Source organism: Nesoenas mayeri (genome assembly GCF_963082525.1).
Source record: "Nesoenas mayeri genome assembly, chromosome: 3".
NCBI classification, from domain to species: Eukaryota; Metazoa; Chordata; class Aves; order Columbiformes; family Columbidae; genus Nesoenas; species Nesoenas mayeri.
This window is the reverse complement of record NC_137544.1, coordinates 85,355,246-85,375,518: the sequence shown is the minus strand read 5'-3', so window position 1 is coordinate 85,375,518 and position 20,273 is coordinate 85,355,246. Positions and strand designations below refer to the sequence as shown.

General features: G+C 45.6%; 1 protein-coding gene across 1 annotated transcript in view; it reads right to left on the bottom strand.

Moving 5' to 3' along the window:
* Positions 1-20,273, bottom strand: part of VIT (vitrin) — a gene marked incomplete at both ends in the record, with an annotated part of 38,610 nt that overhangs the window by 2,866 nt on the left and 15,471 nt on the right. Inside the window, 9 exons of the mRNA XM_080341631.1 lie at positions 433-659; positions 1,177-1,280; positions 1,475-1,622; positions 4,343-4,405; positions 10,483-10,530; positions 15,122-15,184; positions 15,820-15,876; positions 15,977-16,015; positions 20,018-20,068. Of these exons, the coding sequence (XP_080197757.1) occupies positions 433-659; positions 1,177-1,280; positions 1,475-1,622; positions 4,343-4,405; positions 10,483-10,530; positions 15,122-15,184; positions 15,820-15,876; positions 15,977-16,015; positions 20,018-20,068 (800 nt within the window). The remainder of the gene's footprint in view (positions 1-432; positions 660-1,176; positions 1,281-1,474; positions 1,623-4,342; positions 4,406-10,482; positions 10,531-15,121; positions 15,185-15,819; positions 15,877-15,976; positions 16,016-20,017; positions 20,069-20,273) is intronic.

Here is a 20,273-nt window from a genome sequence, read left to right as displayed (position 1 = left end):
GCCTTGGAATATCCCAACAGTTGTGTGTATGGGACCTGCCTGTAAAGGCAACACTGACATTAGGTTGACAGGGCTCCTCAGCCTTTGCAAAGTCAGAGATGTGCAGCAGGAGGCTTGTGGAAAGCTCAGGCCACAATTGTGCTTTGCAACGGTACTGTATATTTAGAAAATGTCCCATCTCAATACGACTGCAGGTTTGTGCCAATGTTTAGTCAGTGAAATGCCACTTGCTCCATGTTGCACCCCAAACCAGAACTATACTGACTTCATCCCATTTCTGACTTCAGCATTTCTGCCTGCCTCTTCATATGAGAGACCTCAAGACAGTATGAGCAGGACAAGAAATAACCATAAGTGGTAAGAAGGAATGGGAAAAAAGCCTTAATGAAATAGCTTGGAAGATGTAGAGTCAGAGCCCAGCCCAGGAAGTACCTTGTCCACAAAATTTGGTTCGATAACATTCTGCTTCTCACTTTCAGCAGCTGCTTCAATAGTGATAAAGAAAATGTTGATCCCTGATTCTCTGGCCAGCCTGGAGGCCTCCTCCACTCTGTCTGTTGGCCACCCGTCCACCATCACCACAACCACGTTGGGTGCTCCACCTCGGTTACCATTAGCATCCAAAAAGAAGTTTTTGTTGACAAAAGAAAGTGCCTTCCCTGGAATAAAAGAGGAGTTGAGGATGAGTTACAGGCCTTGAAGCACTCTGCCTGATAGTATCTCACAAAATGGTAGACAGAGGGTTGACTCAAGTGCTGGAGCCCTGCTGGGAGCTGGGGAAAGCTGTTTCTGTGACTGTGAGCAGGAGGGGAGGTCACTGCTGTTGGTGCCAGTTCCTCCTGGGCCCTCCTGCACAGGTGTGCCAAACCACATCTGCCCCCTCACCATGCCCCAGACAGGCTGGGGGTGACAAGCTGGGTTAGCAATGGTCCCCAACATGTTGGTGAGACCTCCCTGTGAGGAGAAAGGTAAGTCCTGTCCACCTGTGGTGGACTCACAGCACCCTGGACTAACGCAGACAGGTCATGGTGGGAACAGTTTCCCCCGCAGCCCTGCCCTAGCGCTGAGCACCATTCAGTCACAGCCTCTGTACCCAGCGAGGAGGTGTGGGATCACCACAGCCCAAGCTCTGGAGCTGTCCCTGAGCTGAGGACGTGCAAACAGCCCATCACCTACCAACACTGGAAAGTCCACCTTTCTGTGCGATTTTCTCAATGGCATTTCTTACATCCTTGGAGTTGCCATATGTTTTTAAGTTAAATTCGGTGGAAGGGTCATCACTAAAAGGAGAAATGAAAGCCATTGTCAGTTTTTCACTTCACATGCAAAAATACAAACAGTGTAGGACCTGTTTGTGCTTCCTGGGTGTGAGTTGGAGTGAGACCTTGAGCACAGGTCAGCTGCAGACCTACAGCTGCCAGAGTGTGCAGTTGTGCCGCACGGCAATGGGAGCAGCTGCACAAGAAGCTCTTACCCATACTGAACGATGCCCATCAGAGGACCAGCACTGCTGATGCCAAGGGCTTGAGCCACGTTACCAAGGAACTGCTTCTGGAGCTCAAAGCGACGTTTACCGATGCTCCAGCTCCCGTCCATCAAGAAGGACAAATCAACCTTGCAATCTGAGGAGAGACACAGAACCATGGAAAATATTTTTGGTCCTTTCTGATAGCTGTGCTTCCCATGAGGAGCAAAGGCCTAAAAAAGTCTGCATCCAGTGACTTGTCCTGCTGAGCAAGCTCTACAAAAAGCCTTTCACAAAGCCAGGTTACAGCTGGGGGCTCAAGTCTGTCCTGCTTATTGGTAAACATGGTCCTTCATGTGACTTTCTCCCACACAACATCCAAGCCTAGCTAGGTGACAAGAGTACAAGAAGCTGCCCCCAGGTTTCGGTCTGGGAGCACTGTGTTTGGGGGCTGTGGAGGAGAGGTTGGCTGTGCAGGAGCAAGCTGGCTTATGTCCTGTGTCCTCAGAGATGCGGATTGGGCTTAGCCCGCTTTATTCTCAGCCCAGAGGTGGAGAAAGTTTGTAAAGACAGCGGAGACCTTTGGATTTTGAATTCTGGCTGCCTGCAGAGCACAGGCTGCGGGGATTTCCTTGGTTACAGTTTTATGGGCTTAATTAGTATGATAGACATAACAGGAACAGGTCTTCACATGTGATGTTAATGCTGTTCAGAAGGGAGGGAAGGCTCAGTTCCCTGGTGCCCAGGATGCACCCTGAGGCAAAGGACATTGTGGGGTCTCTGAGGAACTGCTGACAGCAGTCCTGGCAACACTGTGCTTCTGAGTGAGAAGTGTTCAGCGGTTGCATTCTGGTCTGGAGCTAAGATCAGGGATGATGATTTTGTTTGGTGCATTTGGACTGAGTGGGGGCTCTTTTCACATGCGACTGTAGGCATCTACCTGCGTGCACAGCAGCAGCAGTGTGCTGTTGTGTGTTGGCTCTCTGGGCTGAAAGCAATATTCTAGAAAAACTATGCCTGCACCCAGACACTCTCTTCCTTCTAATTAAACAGATGAACCTAACCTTTGTCCTTCTGTGAATGTTGTCTTCGTCACTGCTGGCCTGCTTTTACTTCTCTGCAAGTTAGTGGTAAAACATTCATTGGTTGGACTGTGACCAGGAGCGGATCAAAACGTGGCTTAACTAGAGCGCTAATTAACATTTTCCCCCTCTGGTGTCCGGGTCATCCTCATCTCTTGATTTCCCCTCGATGATGTCTCCTATCAATCAGACTGTCCAAAATAGTGTGTTTTAATCATTAGGTAGCCTGAAGGCTACAAAGCACTGATTGTTCTTACTGGCTTATGCAACTGTCTCCCATCTCATTACCTTCAATTTTTTCCCCCGTAGCTGTCTGTTTTTCTAATTTTAATAATGCTGAATTATAGAAGCGTGACTGAGAACCGTGTTCGTTCACAGCATATCATGAGGCAAGGCCGGGAACCCACAACAAATAATACCTCAATTAACAGCCAAGTTTTCCTGAATTTCCTGTCCTTTAAAGGGAGCTACACCATGCAGTCTATATGTGGAAAATGGGAGTTTGTTAGACAGCAGGGTCTGGGCATGCAAAGATTTACATACTCTTACACACGGACTTTATTTCTGGGGAGGATTCAGGCAGCAGGAGTATTTTGGTGCTGGGACATCAGTGGAACTCTGCAAGGGCACAGCCGAAAGGTGCTCTGGAGGGAGCTGAGTGCTTTCTGATTTGCAAGGAGGCAAGATCTGAATTATAGCTTTTATGGTCCTAGAGGTATCAGCAGGATGAGAGTTTTGATTCTGGTGTGCTTTATCTCAGTTTGGCTGCTGCAAACACAGCTGTGCTTGCCTCCGTCTTTGTTACACTGAGCTCTGCTTTCCTCCAGTGCAATGGGGTCTGTAGGGCAAATGCTTCCCATTTTCTTCTTCTTTCCCTTATTTCTGTATCAGTTTTAGGTGTATTTGACATCTTTGATAGGGGGAATAAATACTTTTAAGTATTAGGAGCAGTGCCTGGGAATGTGCAGACATTCAGTTCAGTAGTTAATGTAAAGAGTCCTTGAAATGCCAATTCTGTGAGAGACGGCATTCAGCTGCTGGAGGATGGGCAAGAGAGGACCCAGGCACTGGTGGGAGGGCGAAGCCCCCTCTCCAGGTCAGCTTCCCATGAGGAGGCGTCAGACGACCCCATCTCTCCACTCAGAGCTTACTCTCTCTTTCTCCTTCTACTCTGGGCCCCATCTAAAGATGAGTTAATGGGAAAATCTGACTTAATTATAAAAGGCTGTAGAAGATTTCCAAGCAGGGACCCTACACCTTCACCCCGGACAGAGGGATCCTCCATGCTCCCCTCTCTCTTTGCTGTGGCAGGCGCTGGGTCCCTTTCTCAGGTGGTTTCTTTCCTTCCCACCCACTGCGGTGGGGAGGGTGCCCACACTCAGCACAGCTAGAGGAGCCTGCTTTGGTCAGCAGGGCTCGCTCATCTAACCGTGGCCGCAACACATTGGTTTGCTGTCCTCCACCATTGAAGTCCCTAAGCGAAGCTTTGCACCCCAGAAACGTGGAGCTGATACCGTCTGGGAAGAGGCAGCGGTGAGCAGCCACCATCTCCCCATCCAGGTAAGACAAATCTTGGCTGTTATTTCCTCCCCTGTAGAAGCAGAAACCAGTTATGTGTATGAGAGGGGCCAGTGGAGAGCGATCACTGTTCCTCTGCAAGGGAAAAACGCGTTCCTCGAGTTTCTCTGGCTTTCTTGAAAACTTACATTTTGCTATTTAATTTGAATGCGTTCTAGCAATGTGTAATTAATAAAATGATATTGCTTAATTATAAAATTAATTCTGAAGTACGTACTTGGGTTCCCCTGGGAGATGGACTCCAGCGGCTTCGGATTCAATTTTTCCTTTGAACTGAAGCCTAGAGAGAGGAAGGAAAGGCTCTGTCGGTGTGTGCTTGGTGGCTGCCCTTGCTCTGGAAGGAAGCAGGCAATGAGGTGGCTACAGAGTTCCCCCTGGCCTGAGGATTGACTTGGGAGGGAAAACAAGGATGGGGAGCACATCCTTGGAGCTTACCTTTTTTACCTATGTCACTTCTAGTATAAAACAAGAGTGGAGGCATTTCTAGAAGTGCTACCAAAATCTCTCCAAGCACCAACTTTGACTCCTCTTTGCGAGTCAATCCCTTCACTGCAAGGGCTTGAGAGCAGCATGCACAAGTAGAGGGTTCCTCAGGTGCAGAGGCTGGTGGCCATGGTGTGGGGTGGTAACCTCCCAGTGCTTTGCCTCTGAGAGAACCAGCGCTGCTCCACTGCTGCTCATCATGCTTCACCTGTGCTTTACAATGGGTTGCACATCTGAAGCAGATAAGTGACAGATTTAGCACATTTCTGTCTGGAGAGGAAGGCACCGGCAGCGACTCAGCCCCACCATGTTACAGCTGTGGCTGCAATGTAATGCAAGCCACAGATCTTCAGGTGCTCCGAAAGGGCTGGGTTGTTTTGGAAAGCACAAAAGAAACAGGGTAAATGGTGGCACGAAGCTACAGTCCAGTCATGGGAAACAGTCTCATGGGTCACTGGTAAGTTTTAGCTGAAGTCCCAACTGAGGTATTTGAATGGTAGTAGCCCTGGCAACATGAATATCTTGTTATGAGATGCATTGACTTACTGATCAGGCTGGCATCAGAAGGTTTGAAAATGCTAAACTTACTCATGACTTGAATGTCTGGTGAGAGTCTCCCACAGTATAGGATCTCCCTCCCATGAAAGGGCAAGGAGCTGTTTCTTTTCACTATAGGAAGGCAAGATTAAGGGAATTTAGCTGGGATAATCCTCAGAAGAGACTGCAGTGATCAGGCAAGCCCCAAACCAATACTCACTAATGAAGCAGTTGCTGAAAATAATAGCAGAATGGCTTATGTTTGTAAATGCATATTAACTTTTACAAAAAAAAAAAGGAGGAGGAAGGCTTCCTTAAATCTTCATCACCAAATAAGTCAAAGAAAGACTGCACACCTCAGAAAGACAGTAAAAAGGTAACTTTAGAAAGCATGAGCTTAATATAGAAAAAATATGAGAAATTACTAGGTGCCACAGAGCTTGTCTCTCCACAGCAGCCAGGCAGCCACCAGCAAGCAAAGCATGAGGGCGTCAGTGTATGTAAAGAACGCAGGCAGCAAAAGGACATCAGTGAAGGTCACCACCTAAATCTGATGGGAGGTGTAACAGTTCTGAGAGCATGCACCACCTCGGCTTGCTTCTGAAGATATTCATGATCATGCCATAATAATGCAGAAAATAGCCAAGAAAATGGGGGGAAATACTAGCTCTATCTCCCTCCATCACTACTCCTATTTCTATTCCATTTATGTCTAATGATCCACCCCTCATAAGGGGCAAATACAACTACCTTGAGTCCTTACACCCGCATGCTGAAAGCTACACGTAGTTTTGGGTCATGGCCAAGTTTGTATTAAGTCTGAGTATGCAGTGCCTAACGCAAAGCTGGCCTGATGCCTGGTCCCACGCTGGGTGGCTATAGCACACTACAACATCCTTACAGGATAGAAATGTTGCTTTGGCTTCTCGTGTTTGTTTGTTTGTTTGTTTTTAATTCAGCTGCCAGTGAAGAAAGTTTCTGCTGCAGGGACTAAACAGACGCATTAACAGCAGCACTATGTGGTTTCCCTCTGCTTTGCTTGTCCCCAGGCACCTGCTGTTGCCTGTCTAGGCAAGGGACAGTAAGCTAGCTGGAGTGCTGGGCTTGACTTTGTACAGGAGCCCATGTGGTTGTGAATGAATGAAATAGATAAAGGACACAACGATTAGCTCTACTTTGTTTATGGCAAGAGCTAGTGATTTCTTTGTGTGTTTTGTTTGAGAATTTCCCTGGCTGGTGTTACTTTTTGCACCACACACTTGGCGCCCTGCGATGCCCACAGCCCCGGCGCATCTCCCTGCGCTCCTACCCAGGCTTTGGAGCAGATACTTTTTGGTCAGGGCATAGGGGCTCTGCACCCATCCCAACATGGGCTCTTGTGCCAGAAAAGCCTCACTCCCCCCAGTTAGCAGAGCCAGCCCCCTCCTGCCAGAGCAGGCTGGCCCTGTTGGAAGGTGGGCTGGGAAGCCAGGCTCCAGCTGGCTTCATCCTTCCCACCTGGAGCTATTATCGAGCATGTTTTTGGTTTGTGCCTCATCTTGCCCTTCTTCTGCACACCTGGGACAAGCTCCCAAGCAAGTAGCAGGGGACAGGACTCCTGGGGGTATGTGCTTGCCTACAGGAGACCTATTTGGATGGGGGGAACATCAGTGGGGGGAGGCAGCCAGGTGATGCTGGGCAGCGCTGCCTGAGGCTGGGCACTGGCTCTCGACTGAGGAAAAGTGATGGTTTTGGAACAGATGGAAAGCAGCTCCGTCCAGTGACATCTGCTGTAGCAAACACTTCTGACTCAGACCCAAAAGTCTTGCTGCCAGGGATGAAATCTGCCTGAGGAAGGACACAAAGCAAATCCTGTACAGGTGCAGTTGCTGCTCCTGAGAGCTAAACCCTCTGCTGTGTTAGGCACTGTGGGATGTGGGTGACTGAGGAGTATTTTAACTGAAAATACTTGATGAGAGCAAACCCAGCAGCTGCAGATGTGGAAAGACATGAGTGTGACCTGGGAAGGCACTGTCACCGTGAGGTGGAAGCATCAGCAGTGCAGGGAGGGGAAACAGGACAGCCTTAGAGGCAGAGACTAAACTTTGGGCTTAGGCTGGTGTGTGTTGATGGCTCCTCCTTGGATAAACGCAAAGGAAGGCAGTTCAGCAGCCAGGCAAAGGCAGTGGGCACTGCAGGAGGGCACTTTGAACAAAGAGGTCACAGGACCAAGTGTTTCTTGCAGGCTGAGGCTGGGCTGTGTACTTGCGTCTGGTGACCCTGACGCTCCACCAGCAGCCATGGCCTCCCAAACCCAGGAGAGGAAAATCTCATCAGTATGATTTGGCAATGCCCCCACTTTGCCCTTGCTTTGCCTGTGCATAAATGCCTGCGGGCACAGTCCCACAGACGCTTTTAGGTGGTGCAAACCAGCCTTGCTGCCCAAAACAGCCTCACTGCCCTGTTGTGGCCAGGCACCCTCCCACCTGCTCCTGCCCCACCACCGGCCCCCGTGCCTGCCTGGTCTCGATGAGACGCAATGAGAAAGGGGAAAGAACGCAGTTAAAACTCTGAGGAAAGCACAAGGCTAATGGTGGGCTGGACCAGCCCACTGACAGAGCTTAGCCCTGGCCACACAGGTGCCTGGGCACAGGGTGGCTGGAGGCACAATGGCTCTTTCTGCTGGCATTGCTGGCTTATGGCGGTTTTATCTGATGCAGAAGTTATTGGTGATATGAGGGAGAGAAAGAGAAAGGAAGCAATAGCTTGGACTTCTATGTAGCCTCTCTGTCAGGCACATGGATGAGAATGATTGTGGGTTTTTTTTCTTGAAAACCTGAAACAGTTGGTGGCTTGTCCTCCTGATTTTGTATGTTCCAGTACAAGCTTTAATTCCATGGGCCCATAACAGTTCCTTAGTAACAGACCAAAGACATGCTTTGTCCCACAGCCTGTGCACCACATACCTCACATGTGCCAGCTAGCTATCCCAAATGTGCAGTTCCCCACACTCGCCTTATTTGCAGAACAGAAAGTAGGTGGATTTAACACTGTAGTGAAATTAGATATTAACATGTGCCATTCATTTTAGCAATTAAATTGTATAGGGTAGATAATTCATAGTTATCTGCCTCATGCAGTTATCTGCATCCAATAAAAATCCATATTTCTTAGCCGGGAATACAACTGACATTAGCTTTGTTGGTATGGAAAACCCAAGTGTAGGTGATGCAGCACTTTTCATTTTTATTTGCCAATGCAATTACCAGTTCTTGAAGGTTGTAGGTCAGCTAGCTGATTTGTGCTTGGTATAACAACAAGGTCACCCACCAAACAATCTTCCCCAACTAATTGGGGAGGTGGTCAGTTTCTATGGGCCTCCCTGTTCTGCCAGTCCAATTTAATGTTGTTATTGCCATGGGAATTTCAGCTTGCTGCATGGGCAGTCTACTCCATGCTAATTAAAGTTCCCTTCACTGATTGTCACAGCTGTCCATCCTGATTAAACTTCCCATTCATTTAAGTAAGACAGCAGTGACTACATCCACGCCAGAAACCATTCCTTTGAAGTGACAATCTGAATTCATCAGACTTTATCACACTAGTCTACGCAGGCACTTCAGTTGCTGAGAAACTATTAATACAACATCCCTTCCCCCACACTCAACCTCTCATTGCATTTAATGCGATCTATCACTTTGTGCCTCAAAGTACCCCTCTGCACCTCTGGTGCTACTGCTGTAGCTTTTTTCTAAATAAGCACGCTGAAGGCAACAGCAAATAGAAACACTTCCTCTCTTTGGCTCAGACTGCCGCTGCTGGAAAGGGGAGATCTGTTTGTGTTTGGGACAACGCAAATTTTGATGGCAGCTGCTGACACTAGATTTGCAAGCTAATGCACGCGGGCTGTGCTGCTTGTCACAGCCTGTGCAAGGCTTAGTCATGCCTCAGCTTTGAAGTAAGCAGAGTGTTCAAGGGAATGGTCTTTACAAGGGCCATCAGTACCTCCCTCTCCAACAATAAAACCAGAGATGGAAAAGACATCTTATGTTGGATGGTCCAGCCACTCGTAAGAGAGAGAGTACCCTGTAATGAACTGGCCTGTAGTCCATGCAGCCTGCTTTAAGTGCTCCTGAGGAAAGGGATCTCTTAACTATTGAACATATAGAATTTGCAGTTGGTAAGTGTCCCTGATTAAGAGTTGTGCAAGTCTGGGTCTTGCTGCTACTTGAGCCTGCTACAAATGTAGGGTTTTTTTTTTTTCCCTTCACTCATCAGTAATTATAAAAATGTTGTCAGCTCCATATTGTCACTTGTCCTGGTTTCAGCTGGGATAGAGTTAATTTTTTTTTTTTTTTTTTTATTAGCTGGTATAGTGCTGTGTTATGGAGTTAAGAATGAGAATAATGTTGATAACACACTGATGTTTCAGTTATTGCTAAGTAGTCAAGGACTTTTCAGATTCTCATACTGGCCAGCCAGCGAGAAGGTGAGAGGTGCACCAGAAGCTGGGAGGGGTCACAGCCAGGCAGGACAGCTGACCCAAACTGGCCAAAGGAATCCAATCCATCCATACAATACGATGTCATGCTCAGCATATCAGCTTGGGGGAGGTGGCTGGGGAAGGTGATTGCTGCTCAGGAATGGGATAGGCATCAGCAAGTGCCTGATGAGCAGTTGCATTGAGCAACACATGTTTTGTGTATTATTTTATCGTTGTTATTATTGCTTTCCTTTTCTGTCCTATTAAGCTGTCTTTATCCTAACACCAGAGATTTACTGTTCTTTTCCCCCCAGTTCTCTCCCCCATTCCACTGTGAAGGTGGGGCTGAGTGCGAATGGCTGTGTGGTGTTTAGCTGTCTGCCACGTTAAACCACATCAATTTTAAAGGCTAAAATGTCAGAAATTTTCAATGATATCCGTTCTTTATGCTCATCTCCCTTAGTTATCTGAATGTGTTTCCTAAGTACATTGACATCAGAATAATCTGTCACCTCCTTCACAGATTGCAACTCTAGACTGCTAATCCAACTGTGGCATTCCCAAAATACCTTGTTTACAGATGGATTTCAGTGGTTTGAGCCCATTTCCTGCAGTGTACCTGCCAACTCTTTCTAGAGCTCATCTGTTCTGCTCGTACTTTAGGCAGGAACTCAAGATGTATGCAAGCGCAGAATAATTTTAACTACTAAGATGTAAACTACATGCCTCATTTATAATTTTAAATACTGCAATTAATCCTTAAAATTAGATTGTTATCAGCAATGTCATGGGCCTGATGAATAGGGTTAGCTTTCCCCATGTGCTGTGGAAACCAGTTATTCCCAAACTAGTTACTGGATGCTTTAAATATTTACCTGTATCAAAAAGGCTCAATCCAGGTTTCCACAAGTCTGTTTCCACTGCTTTTGCACATGAAAGAGAAGAAAAATTATTACTGAAAATAATGGAATTAGTAGAGATTACAAAGCTCTGACTCAGTCTAGATAGTCAACAATCATACAGTGAACAACTAGGACCTAAGGAAATCAGTAAACCTAGAAACATTTATGTGCACATTTCCAGCCATATTTAGGAGCCTCATATAACTGCCTCAAGAGCATTAATATGTTTTATTATTTTAAATATGCCTCTTCAGATCTGTTTTTGTTTTGCTCCTCTAAATTGCATTGATACTGAGGCAAGTATACTGACTTCAGTATACTTTTTCTTGGCTTAGGTTGGTTTTAATTGAAAATCTGCAAGTACTTCTCATCTATGGTTTTTCTATCTTCTCAACCCATCCAAAACAAAGAATTTGTCTAAATTTTGCTTGCAGCCTATCAGGCGTGGAAAACTTTACCAAAACTGCTGCTTTCATAAATAAACCACAAAGTATCTTTTTTGGGAACCTGCTTAAGAGCTTTCCCAAAAAGTGATGTTTTGCTCTGGGCTACAGCCCCACAAAAGCCCTTGCAGCCGACCAGGACAAGAACAGTACCAAGGAGCACTGGTGAGATCCTTGGCCCCTGACAGTCCATCTCCAGGTTTGTTCAGAGGGTTTTACAAAGACATGTCAGGCCTGTTGAATCCATACTGCCTCCCATGCCCGAGTGTCCCTGCCCAGACCGGCAGCTGGGGTGCTCTTGACTAGAGCAAATGGCTGAAGCACAATGTAGGTTTGGAAAAAGTCCTGAGCTTGCCAGTGTCCTCCAGTCTAGTGACTTTGCCCTTAGGCTGCCATCCCAGGGAGGAGCCATCAGCTTCTCTTTGGGAAGGAGACTTGTCGCACGAGATGGATGGCTCAATAAGATGTGTGGTTTCCCTTAGGGCAAGAGGAATGCTGTCATGTTTCATTCCTATGGTGACTTTTCCAGACTCCTTTCCCTTCTTACGTTTAGCACTGCTTAGACACCCTGTGAAGAATCTAAAAACTGGGGAAAGCGAAGGGCTGAGAAGTCAGTCATGATATACACAGAAGTTTTGCTGTGATTTAGCTTAGGAGAAGAAGTAGGGTGAAGAAAGGGCAGGCCTGGGTAATGGGGAAGGAAAGAGCAGGAAAGACAGGAGGAATATTCCTAATTTATAATCCACCTGGGAAGGGGCGTTTGCCAGAATTTTGTACATCACTCAGCAGAGTCATGAGGATATAGCAGCGACTGGAGCTAGAGGTGCTGGTTGCAGAGCAGTATGACCCTATCCATACAGAAGAGCTGGTGCTCGTTTGTTATCAGAGTGGACAATGTGTCTCCTGAACGATGTCACCGTGAAGAACACCAGACTTCACTCAAACCAGCTCAAAGGTATGCTTCACCCTTGCTGGGAAGACAAGCATCCAGTGACTGCTACATGAAAAGTTTCATATGAAGCTACTCTTCAGCCTGACCAGCTGAAAAAAAACCAGCCATGGAACAAATAGTGAAGAAGACCCCTCAGTTATTGAGTGTTTTGTGCAAATACATTGCTCTGTGAAGGGGGAAAAGGTGCTTAAAACAGTAGGAACTGCACTGCATATGAAACAAGCCAGGGAGCCATGCAAAGATCTGCCAGCTCTTCTTCGTAAGCAGGGATGTGAGCTGAAGGACATGAGCAAGAGTACGTGCCTGTCCCACTTGTCACAGGTCTGCATCTGCTGGTGGTGCATTGCCAGGGACTGTCCTCAGTGACTGCAGCACAGGCTCCTCTCACTTCTCTGACTGTTTAAGCTCAAAAAACATGCAAGTGCTTTTTGGTAACTTCAGGAAAAAATGTTTTTTGTCAGTAGGAGCAACACTGAAATTTTTTGAGATTCACTCTTCTCAAGAACTACTTCAACTTAATGACCGCAGGTGCTCTAGTCTGTCCAAACCTCTACAGGTAAAAGCTGTCTATTGGTTCTCTGAGCACTCTTTTCATGTCTCACAACCTTTTAAAACTTGCTGTGGTGAGAAAGCCCTTGTTTTTTTCATCTTAATGAAGAAAAGCACTGGAAAAGTGCTAAGGGTTTTTGGTAGCTGGCTGCAAACATGTGGAATATACAGCTTCCTGAGTGACCTGTAAATCCAGGCAAAAGCACCTTCTTGCATGTAGTCCTAAGCACATAACAAAGAAAGCTCTTGATGAAATGCATATCTGAAAAGGAAATTATTATTCTTATAAGCCACTAGGGCTTTTTCTTTTTTTCACTTGATGATGCCCATAAAAATGAAGGTTGGGTTTTTAAAATACTACAACTCATCAGTATGATTGTCTTGAAAAAAAAAGCTCTGGGCTAAGTGAGTATGGAATTTCAAGAGTGTTAATGTGCATTGTTAAGAGCTTGGAAAAGTTGAGACCTTCTGAAGAATGTGCAGCCAGAAGCTCTGCAGGCAACCAGTGTGTTGGGATGAGTGTTTTCCCAGCACACCCTCTTGCTAACCTGAGCTGAAGAGAAGTTCCTCGACAGCCCAGCCAAACCTGCAGAACTGATCACTGTTGTTTGCAGAGCAGCATGTGCACGATTGGTAGGATCAAGAAAAACAACTATTCTTTCCAAGAAAGCAAGGAGTTGTTCAGGAATTTCCCTTTGATCATTTGAAAAATTGGCCGCTTGGAAACAGCACATCTGAGCTGCCAAAACTTGGGCTGAAAAAAAGATCAGGACTCATTGGGAGTATAGCAAGTATGTGTTTGTGGGTTTTTACCTTCTTGTTCTGTGATGGAGAATACAGAATAATTCATGATGGAAAATTTGTACTTCATATTAACCTTTGGCAGGACCTTAAGATGCCTTAAACAATTAGGTGGTGTCAAATTCTGACTTTGATTTAAACAAGACTCAGCACTGTGATCTCCCTGCTTCTCTGACAAAGATTTGGCTAGCCTGAGGATTAACCAGCACACCCTTTGGTCCAGATGTTAGGGCTCTTCCCATTCCAGCCCTGCCAGGAAGGCAGGCCTCTCACCACAGGCTATACCTGCCCTATACGTGGTTTCACATAATCAGTGCCATGACTGGCATGCTTGCAGGCAACATATTTGCTCTGCTGTTCTGCAGAGGCAAATATTGACCTGCTGTCTCCCGTCTAAAGGTGAGCATTGTTTTTGATAAGAGCAAAAAGAGTTGGGGGACCACAAAAAACATGAGATGAGGAAAAAAAAAAAAAAAAAGCAGCAATGGCTGTGATGCTGGTATGGCCAAAAGGGTATGGCGCACAGATGGAAACCAGAGGGAAGAGAAGGGAGACAGAAATAAGGAAGAGAGGTATAAAAGTGAGGGAACAGAGTAAATCTCAGGAAGAGGAGCATACCCACTTTAAGTATGCTGCAACTAGGTCAGCTACAAACTGTCATTTTGATGGGGAGATTGCTGGGTAAACTTACTTGGCCTGTGTTATCTAGAAAGCCCTACTGTATAATAATGTCCTCTAACCTCCGCATCAAAGATTACTTTGCTCTCTCCTGTTGCTTCCTCCAGTGCTTCCCAGCTCTCAACAAAGCCCTCAGGGCCCTGGGACACCCTGCAGCACTGCAACCTCTCCCTCCCCAGGGATTTGGGATTTTGTTCAAGGTCAGCTCCTCTGCAGCACAGCTCTGTTGCTCTGGACTAGGCTTGAATGCAACAGTTGGCAAGGGCTGTGGGAAGCATCTGTGGGTCCTCCATCTGTGCTGCTCAGGGACATCATGTAAACACATACCCTTGCCTTTACTCCTTGCATCTGTGCTGAGTCTTGTACCTTGCTATCCTGATCCTGATCTGACCTTGCCTTGCTGGTCTGGCATCCTGCCTCAGTTGGTCAGACCTGCCTCATTGCTGGGGACTTGCCTGGCAGCCTGAGCTGTCAGCTGGCCCCAGGTACCACCAGTGGGCCTGCTCTGCTCTTCTTCTTGGGGCTTTCTGGGTCTGCAGCACTTGTCAGCAAGGTACATCCCTGCCTGCCTTGATGCCACCCTGGCTCCCATCCCTCGCCCCGCTATGGCTGCACCCAGACAAAAAACATCTCTGAGAAATTTTGTTGTCAAAGGAGAGTTAGTGTTTGTACATGCACCAAGCAGTCTGTTGCCCCAGGAAGTTGGTGGCCTTGCTGCATGTCCACTTGATGGACCTGCTTTCTGGCAATGATGGTGAATTGTGCAGCCAAGGAAGAAGGAAAGTACTGGTGATGTTTCTACCCTCACTATTAAATGCAAACTCTACAGCCACAATCAGCCTGGAGGCTCCTGGCAACAGCAGGAATAGAAGATTCAGCTTGATCACAGACCAGATAGGCTGCACGGAGCTGGTTTTTTGTTCCTCATTTTGACTAACAAATAAGTAAAAGGGCAAACATTGCGGTGGATGCTGATTCCCACGGCCTGAAACAACAGCTTTCCAGTGACTGAGCTGTCGTTTGCCTTCCACACTCAGGAAGCTGCTAGTTGGCATGCAGTGCCTGAGGCTTGCCCTGGTCCTCCTCCAGGACACACGAAAATGATGTGCGGTACTGCTTGAGAGCTAATTCTAGGTTGCTAAAACTATGAAAGAGAGCATAAGAATCTGCTGTTAGTAATCTTGCTCACCCAGGTGGGCTGGAGAGGCGGCAGCCCTCCGGAAGGCAGCGACAGGCTCCTGGCGCTGAAGACCTGCATGAGCCAACAAAGGGGTGAGAGGTTAGGGGACAGCAGCCAAGGAGAAAGAAGCATGATTACAAGGGACATGGTGGCCCTGAACTGCCTTTCTGCACATATTTTCAAACTGAATGGCAAAGGAAAATGGAAACTATGGATTAAAAAAGAAAGGAAAAAGCTGAAAGAGGCTGGCAGAAGTGAAGAGTTTAAATGTTAGTAGGTGCTATGCAGTGTAGCTATACACCTGTGCACAAGACCAACTAGTAGTGGATCCTAAGACGCTGATCATGCTCAGGGCCTGGAAACTGAAAGCAAGTGTCTCCTCTAAGGGTCAGGCCTTCATCCTCCAAACGTACGCAAATGCAAAGTCCCCCTTTCATATTGCAACAGCAGATGTTGTAAAAACCTTTATAAATTGTTTTAGAATATTATTTTGAGGACAATTCTAATTTTAATTATTCCACGGGGATTTTTTTGTTTGTTTGTCTGTTTTTCCTGCAAGCAATAACCAGTGTGTTACCTGCTCCCACGGCACCCTGCTATGAACGTGGTAAGGAGTGGAAAACAGAGCATTACTGTATGAGTCAAGAGAGGTGAGTGGCAGAACTAGCTACGGGTAGGAACAAGAGAAGGGATTGTAACGTCTTTACCTGTATTGGGTTGTAAAATATTTCTGTTACTTGCAGAGGTGGAAGTTCCCCTGAATGCTTTCAAAATATTACATTGGTTAGTACATAGATCTCAAATACAAGATTTCCTAGTATTCTAGCAATATAAATTACTAGTGATTATTAATTTAAGACATACCTGTATTCTGTCCTCTTCCTTGTGCAGTCTGAACCTGTCCTAAGTAGACATTAAGATGGAAAAGTGCAATTTATACCATGTTTGGTTCAGGACTACTGCTACCTTTTTTTTTCACTGACTCTCATTTTATAGCTATCAGAGTTAATGGCTCGTATAGAGAAAGCTTTTATTAATATACTTTCTCTGATATTAACTCCATACATTTTGACCTGACTTAAGAAAGGATGGCTTTGCTCATTCTGTCATATAGATCAGCCTAGTTAACATCCCATTCAGTTATGAATATTACTTGTACAGGTCTCTGGTCTGCATTTAAAAGGTTTGTAGTTACTGCTGTGATTTGCTTTCCCTTATAATTTTCTTTCTCTCACTCCCGCTGGTTATCTATGTTTACTTCTATTTCAGTACCATCCAATTGTCCTAGTTGTGTGAGGAAGCTTAACAAAAAAATACAACCCAAAACAATGCCCCAGACCAGATTCTACTCTTTCTGCAGAGAGTGAACACAAGCAAGCAGGCAGACTGTAAGTAATGAGCCAATGACAAAAATAATGTGGGAGAATTCATGTGTCTGAAACGTCTTCACCACCATCTACACAAAAGGCTTTTTTTAAGGTGATTGGGTTATTAAATTCCCATTGTTCAAAAATACTAAAGACTCAAAGCATTTGCAGATGAAAACCACATCTTTAATCATGCCTTTCATTAATTATTCTCAAGAAGCTTGTTAACAAACTTATCCTTTAACAAGCTGTTATTCATTCATTTTCCCAGAAAGATTAATTCCAAAGCCTGCTGAAATCAGTGGGAATGTTCTAGCTGACTCCTGTGAACACTGGACGGGGCCCATGAGACATTTTTATCAATAAGATATCATAAATGAGACCATTTTGCATGGTTGCCTCAGAAAACAGGAATTGCTGCTCCTTGGGAACTTGATATTGCAAAATTACATGACAGCAAATAGCTTGTGTTTGACCCGAACTTGACCCTTCACAGGCCACTGGAAGCCCTTTGATGAGATTTCTAGGAGTTGTCCTGGGAGACCTGATGAACTCCAGAAGCCAAAGAAATCCTGTTTAAGAAAATAACAGGCTCATCTGCCAAAACCGGCAAGGCTTTTAAACTCGGTAAACTTGTGCCTCTGGCTCCAGGTGAACCATGGCTGGCCCAGTCTGACTTCTAAGTCTGTGCAGGGAAAAGTCTGTTTGTGCAGCAGCATTGTGTGTGTTTTTGCAGGGCACACTTTCCTTGCGGGAGATTGCTATATGCCAGTGAGGTGGAAGAAAATTAACTCTGAGCCTGAGAGATCTCCTTGTTTTGGGTTTCCCACAACCAAGCCCAAAAGTGTATATAGCACCAGTTACAAGGTCAGTAGAAACAGATTACAATGGGGTAGAGATTAGCTCAGTATCAGCAGTATTTTATGCTGCATTTTTAATTCCATGTCTACCCTACCCTCCGCAACCTGGCTTTCTATCTATGCTCCTTTTGTCTGCGCTTGGCCTTGGGACTGTTCACTCCTGCTGTGCCCCACGTGCCCACTCAGTCTGGCCTCTGTGTGGCACTGAGGATCATGGCATGGTTGATGATTGCAGTGTTCACACGAGCACTGGATTTATTCCCAGTCCTCATCTAGGGTCCAAGCAGCTGTGCAAGAAAGGATTGCCTGAAGAGCTGGGATAGGAGGGGGCAAGTGGGTTGGTGGCCATTGGGAGCATGCTTGGTTAACTGCTGTTGGAAAGAAGGAGAAGTCGTCATTGTACCAGAGTGTGGCTGAAGTTGAAGTTGTGCCCTGAGCAGGAGAGAGTTTGCATCTACTTTCAAAGCTCACTGCCATTTCTGCTTTCCCCCAGGATCATCCCTGACTACATACTGCACTGGTGAAGTGCTGCACTCATTGGTAGGGCAGGTAGGAACGAGCTGTCAGATGTCATCCTAGTCACATCAGTGGTTTTTCATTTAGCAGTTTTGCCATATCAAGCCTTAAAGCAGGGGTCCTGCAATGAAGCAGAGTCTCAGATACTTTTCCCATTTCTATATCTTTGATAAGCAGAAGATAAAGGGGAAAGACTAACAAGAGCTAGAACAGAAGAGCTTTGCCCCTGCTCTAATGCTCTAAGTGGCAAGTCCTGCTTTTCTCTTGCCCCTGTGAACTTTTGCCAGTACCAGTCGCTGGAACTGGAAATGCTGGAGCCAACAGCAGCCACAGCCTGTGGTCTATTTCAGGGCTATTTACTTTTGAGGCGTCTTTTGCAGGCAAACTACCAAAGCCCTGTGAGAGGTCAATCTATGAGTCCCTCTGAGCCAAGATAGACAGAACATTTCATTTTGTCTGGTCAAGCCAAACTCTGGTTAAGGCCAAGGGCATCATCAGAAGCTCTAGCCTGAATAATAGGAGTGAGTCCTGAAGGCTTCTCAGAGAAAACTGATAAACTGCTTTGTGTCATAGCTTCAAAACTGTACGTGTACTTTCTGTATATATATATATATTTTTTTTTAGCCAGTTTTTCTCTTTTAGAATCAATAAGACACCAGGAGAATTCAGGAAGCCAGATATTGAGAACAGACATGCTAGACATGGTCCTGGAAATTATATGTCTGTGAAATCAGAAGTATGTCTTCACCACTCTTCCAGCCCACAATAACCTGCCCCTAAGACTGATCAATTTAATATTTTGGGAGTTAATTTATGCTTAGAACTTCAGTAAAGAAAATTGTGTAGAGAGATATATCCAAATTGCAATGAAATGACCATTGAAAGACTTGGAAAGGTGAGTGTTGCTTTTTGTTTGTTTGTTTGTTTTTTTGACCAAAAGTTTGGTCTTCTTAAAGACAAATGCAACCTTCCCACTGATTTCAGTGTTGCCAGAACTTCACTCTCAACATGCATCTCTCACTGACTGAGGAACTTCAAACAGTGTTTCTAATTGCTAGTAAAGACAATAATGGCCTCTTCAGTGCTCAGCCTGCAGGAATAGGAAATAGGAAAGAGAGCAGGACCAGGTTTACAGGAACGTTAAGTACCAAATTACGCAGATTCCCACTGACTTTAAATCCTCTTGAATTGTGTTGGCACTTCTGTAAATTTTGCTATACACATACCTCCATGTTTGACTCTGTAAGATTAACCCCTCCAGCCCCTGCTTTTATTCTGGGCTCACAGTTAAATTTGACTTGATGATGCCTGTCCTCAGGCCCTGAATTGCCCAGAAGATACCTGCTACGTGCTTGGCTCTGAATTACTCAGCAGCAAGAATGGCTGCAGTTACATATGTGAGAGCAAAGCTGAGCTCAAGGCACTCAGAAACAGCAATAGAGCATAAAACCTAATCATGGCCCAGCTTGCTTTTCACTCAAAAGCAATCATATCCCCATGCTCAGCAACTTGCAAACAGTTGAAAATATTCTCCTTTACTTGACTGCACAGCTGAGTAGTTACACATTGTATGGGAAAACACCTCTAAATACTTGTATTGGAGGCTGTGGGCTGCAACGGGAGCAGGCTTCTGGATCAAGATGCAGAGCTCTGAGCAGCCGCCGCTCTGCTGCCAATAATACAAATGGCACGCCAGGAATAACATCATATTTATACCAGGCTCAGAACCACAGCCCAAGGTTTTCCAAAGAGCATTGGTTTAACACAAGTCGGCATTTCAGAGCTCTCAGCTTGAAGTTTAGATAGCTATGCAGCCCTCTGCATCATGTATCTTAAAACTAAATCAACTCTCCCTTTGAGAGAGTAAGACAGAAAGAAGCAATAGGAAAATGCAATTCAAACAGCACAAGCTTTGTCTCAAGTGTTCCAAAACCCAGCATTTGTCAAGGCTGAAATGAGCAGATATTCACTAGAAAGGCTTCCCCAGAGCTGTGGGTGAGCAGCACCTCTGACATTCAGGCCAAGTGTCTGTTTTTCAGTTTAAATCCAGACTTGGATTCAGTCATTGAGTTTGCTGAGGCTTGAAAGGTTATTGAATCATTGCTGCCTTAAAATACACTGTACTGCATGCCTCGTGGCACATACTTCTTTACCATACTTACTTGATGCTGCAGCTACCACAGATGAGTATGCTGGGTGGACATTGCTAGAACCTAAAAATAAGAGATTTTAATTTTCACCTCTTGAACAAAAACCACCGGTGTTAATGAATAGGAATAAATGGAGGAGAGATTAAGGAAAACCTGGTGTGTAAAAATCATATGAGAATTCCCTCATAGTGTTTAAATCTTTAAGAATCAAAGGCTGTTACAAAAAATGCCTACTACCACTTTCATTTATTGAAACTTATCACAAAAT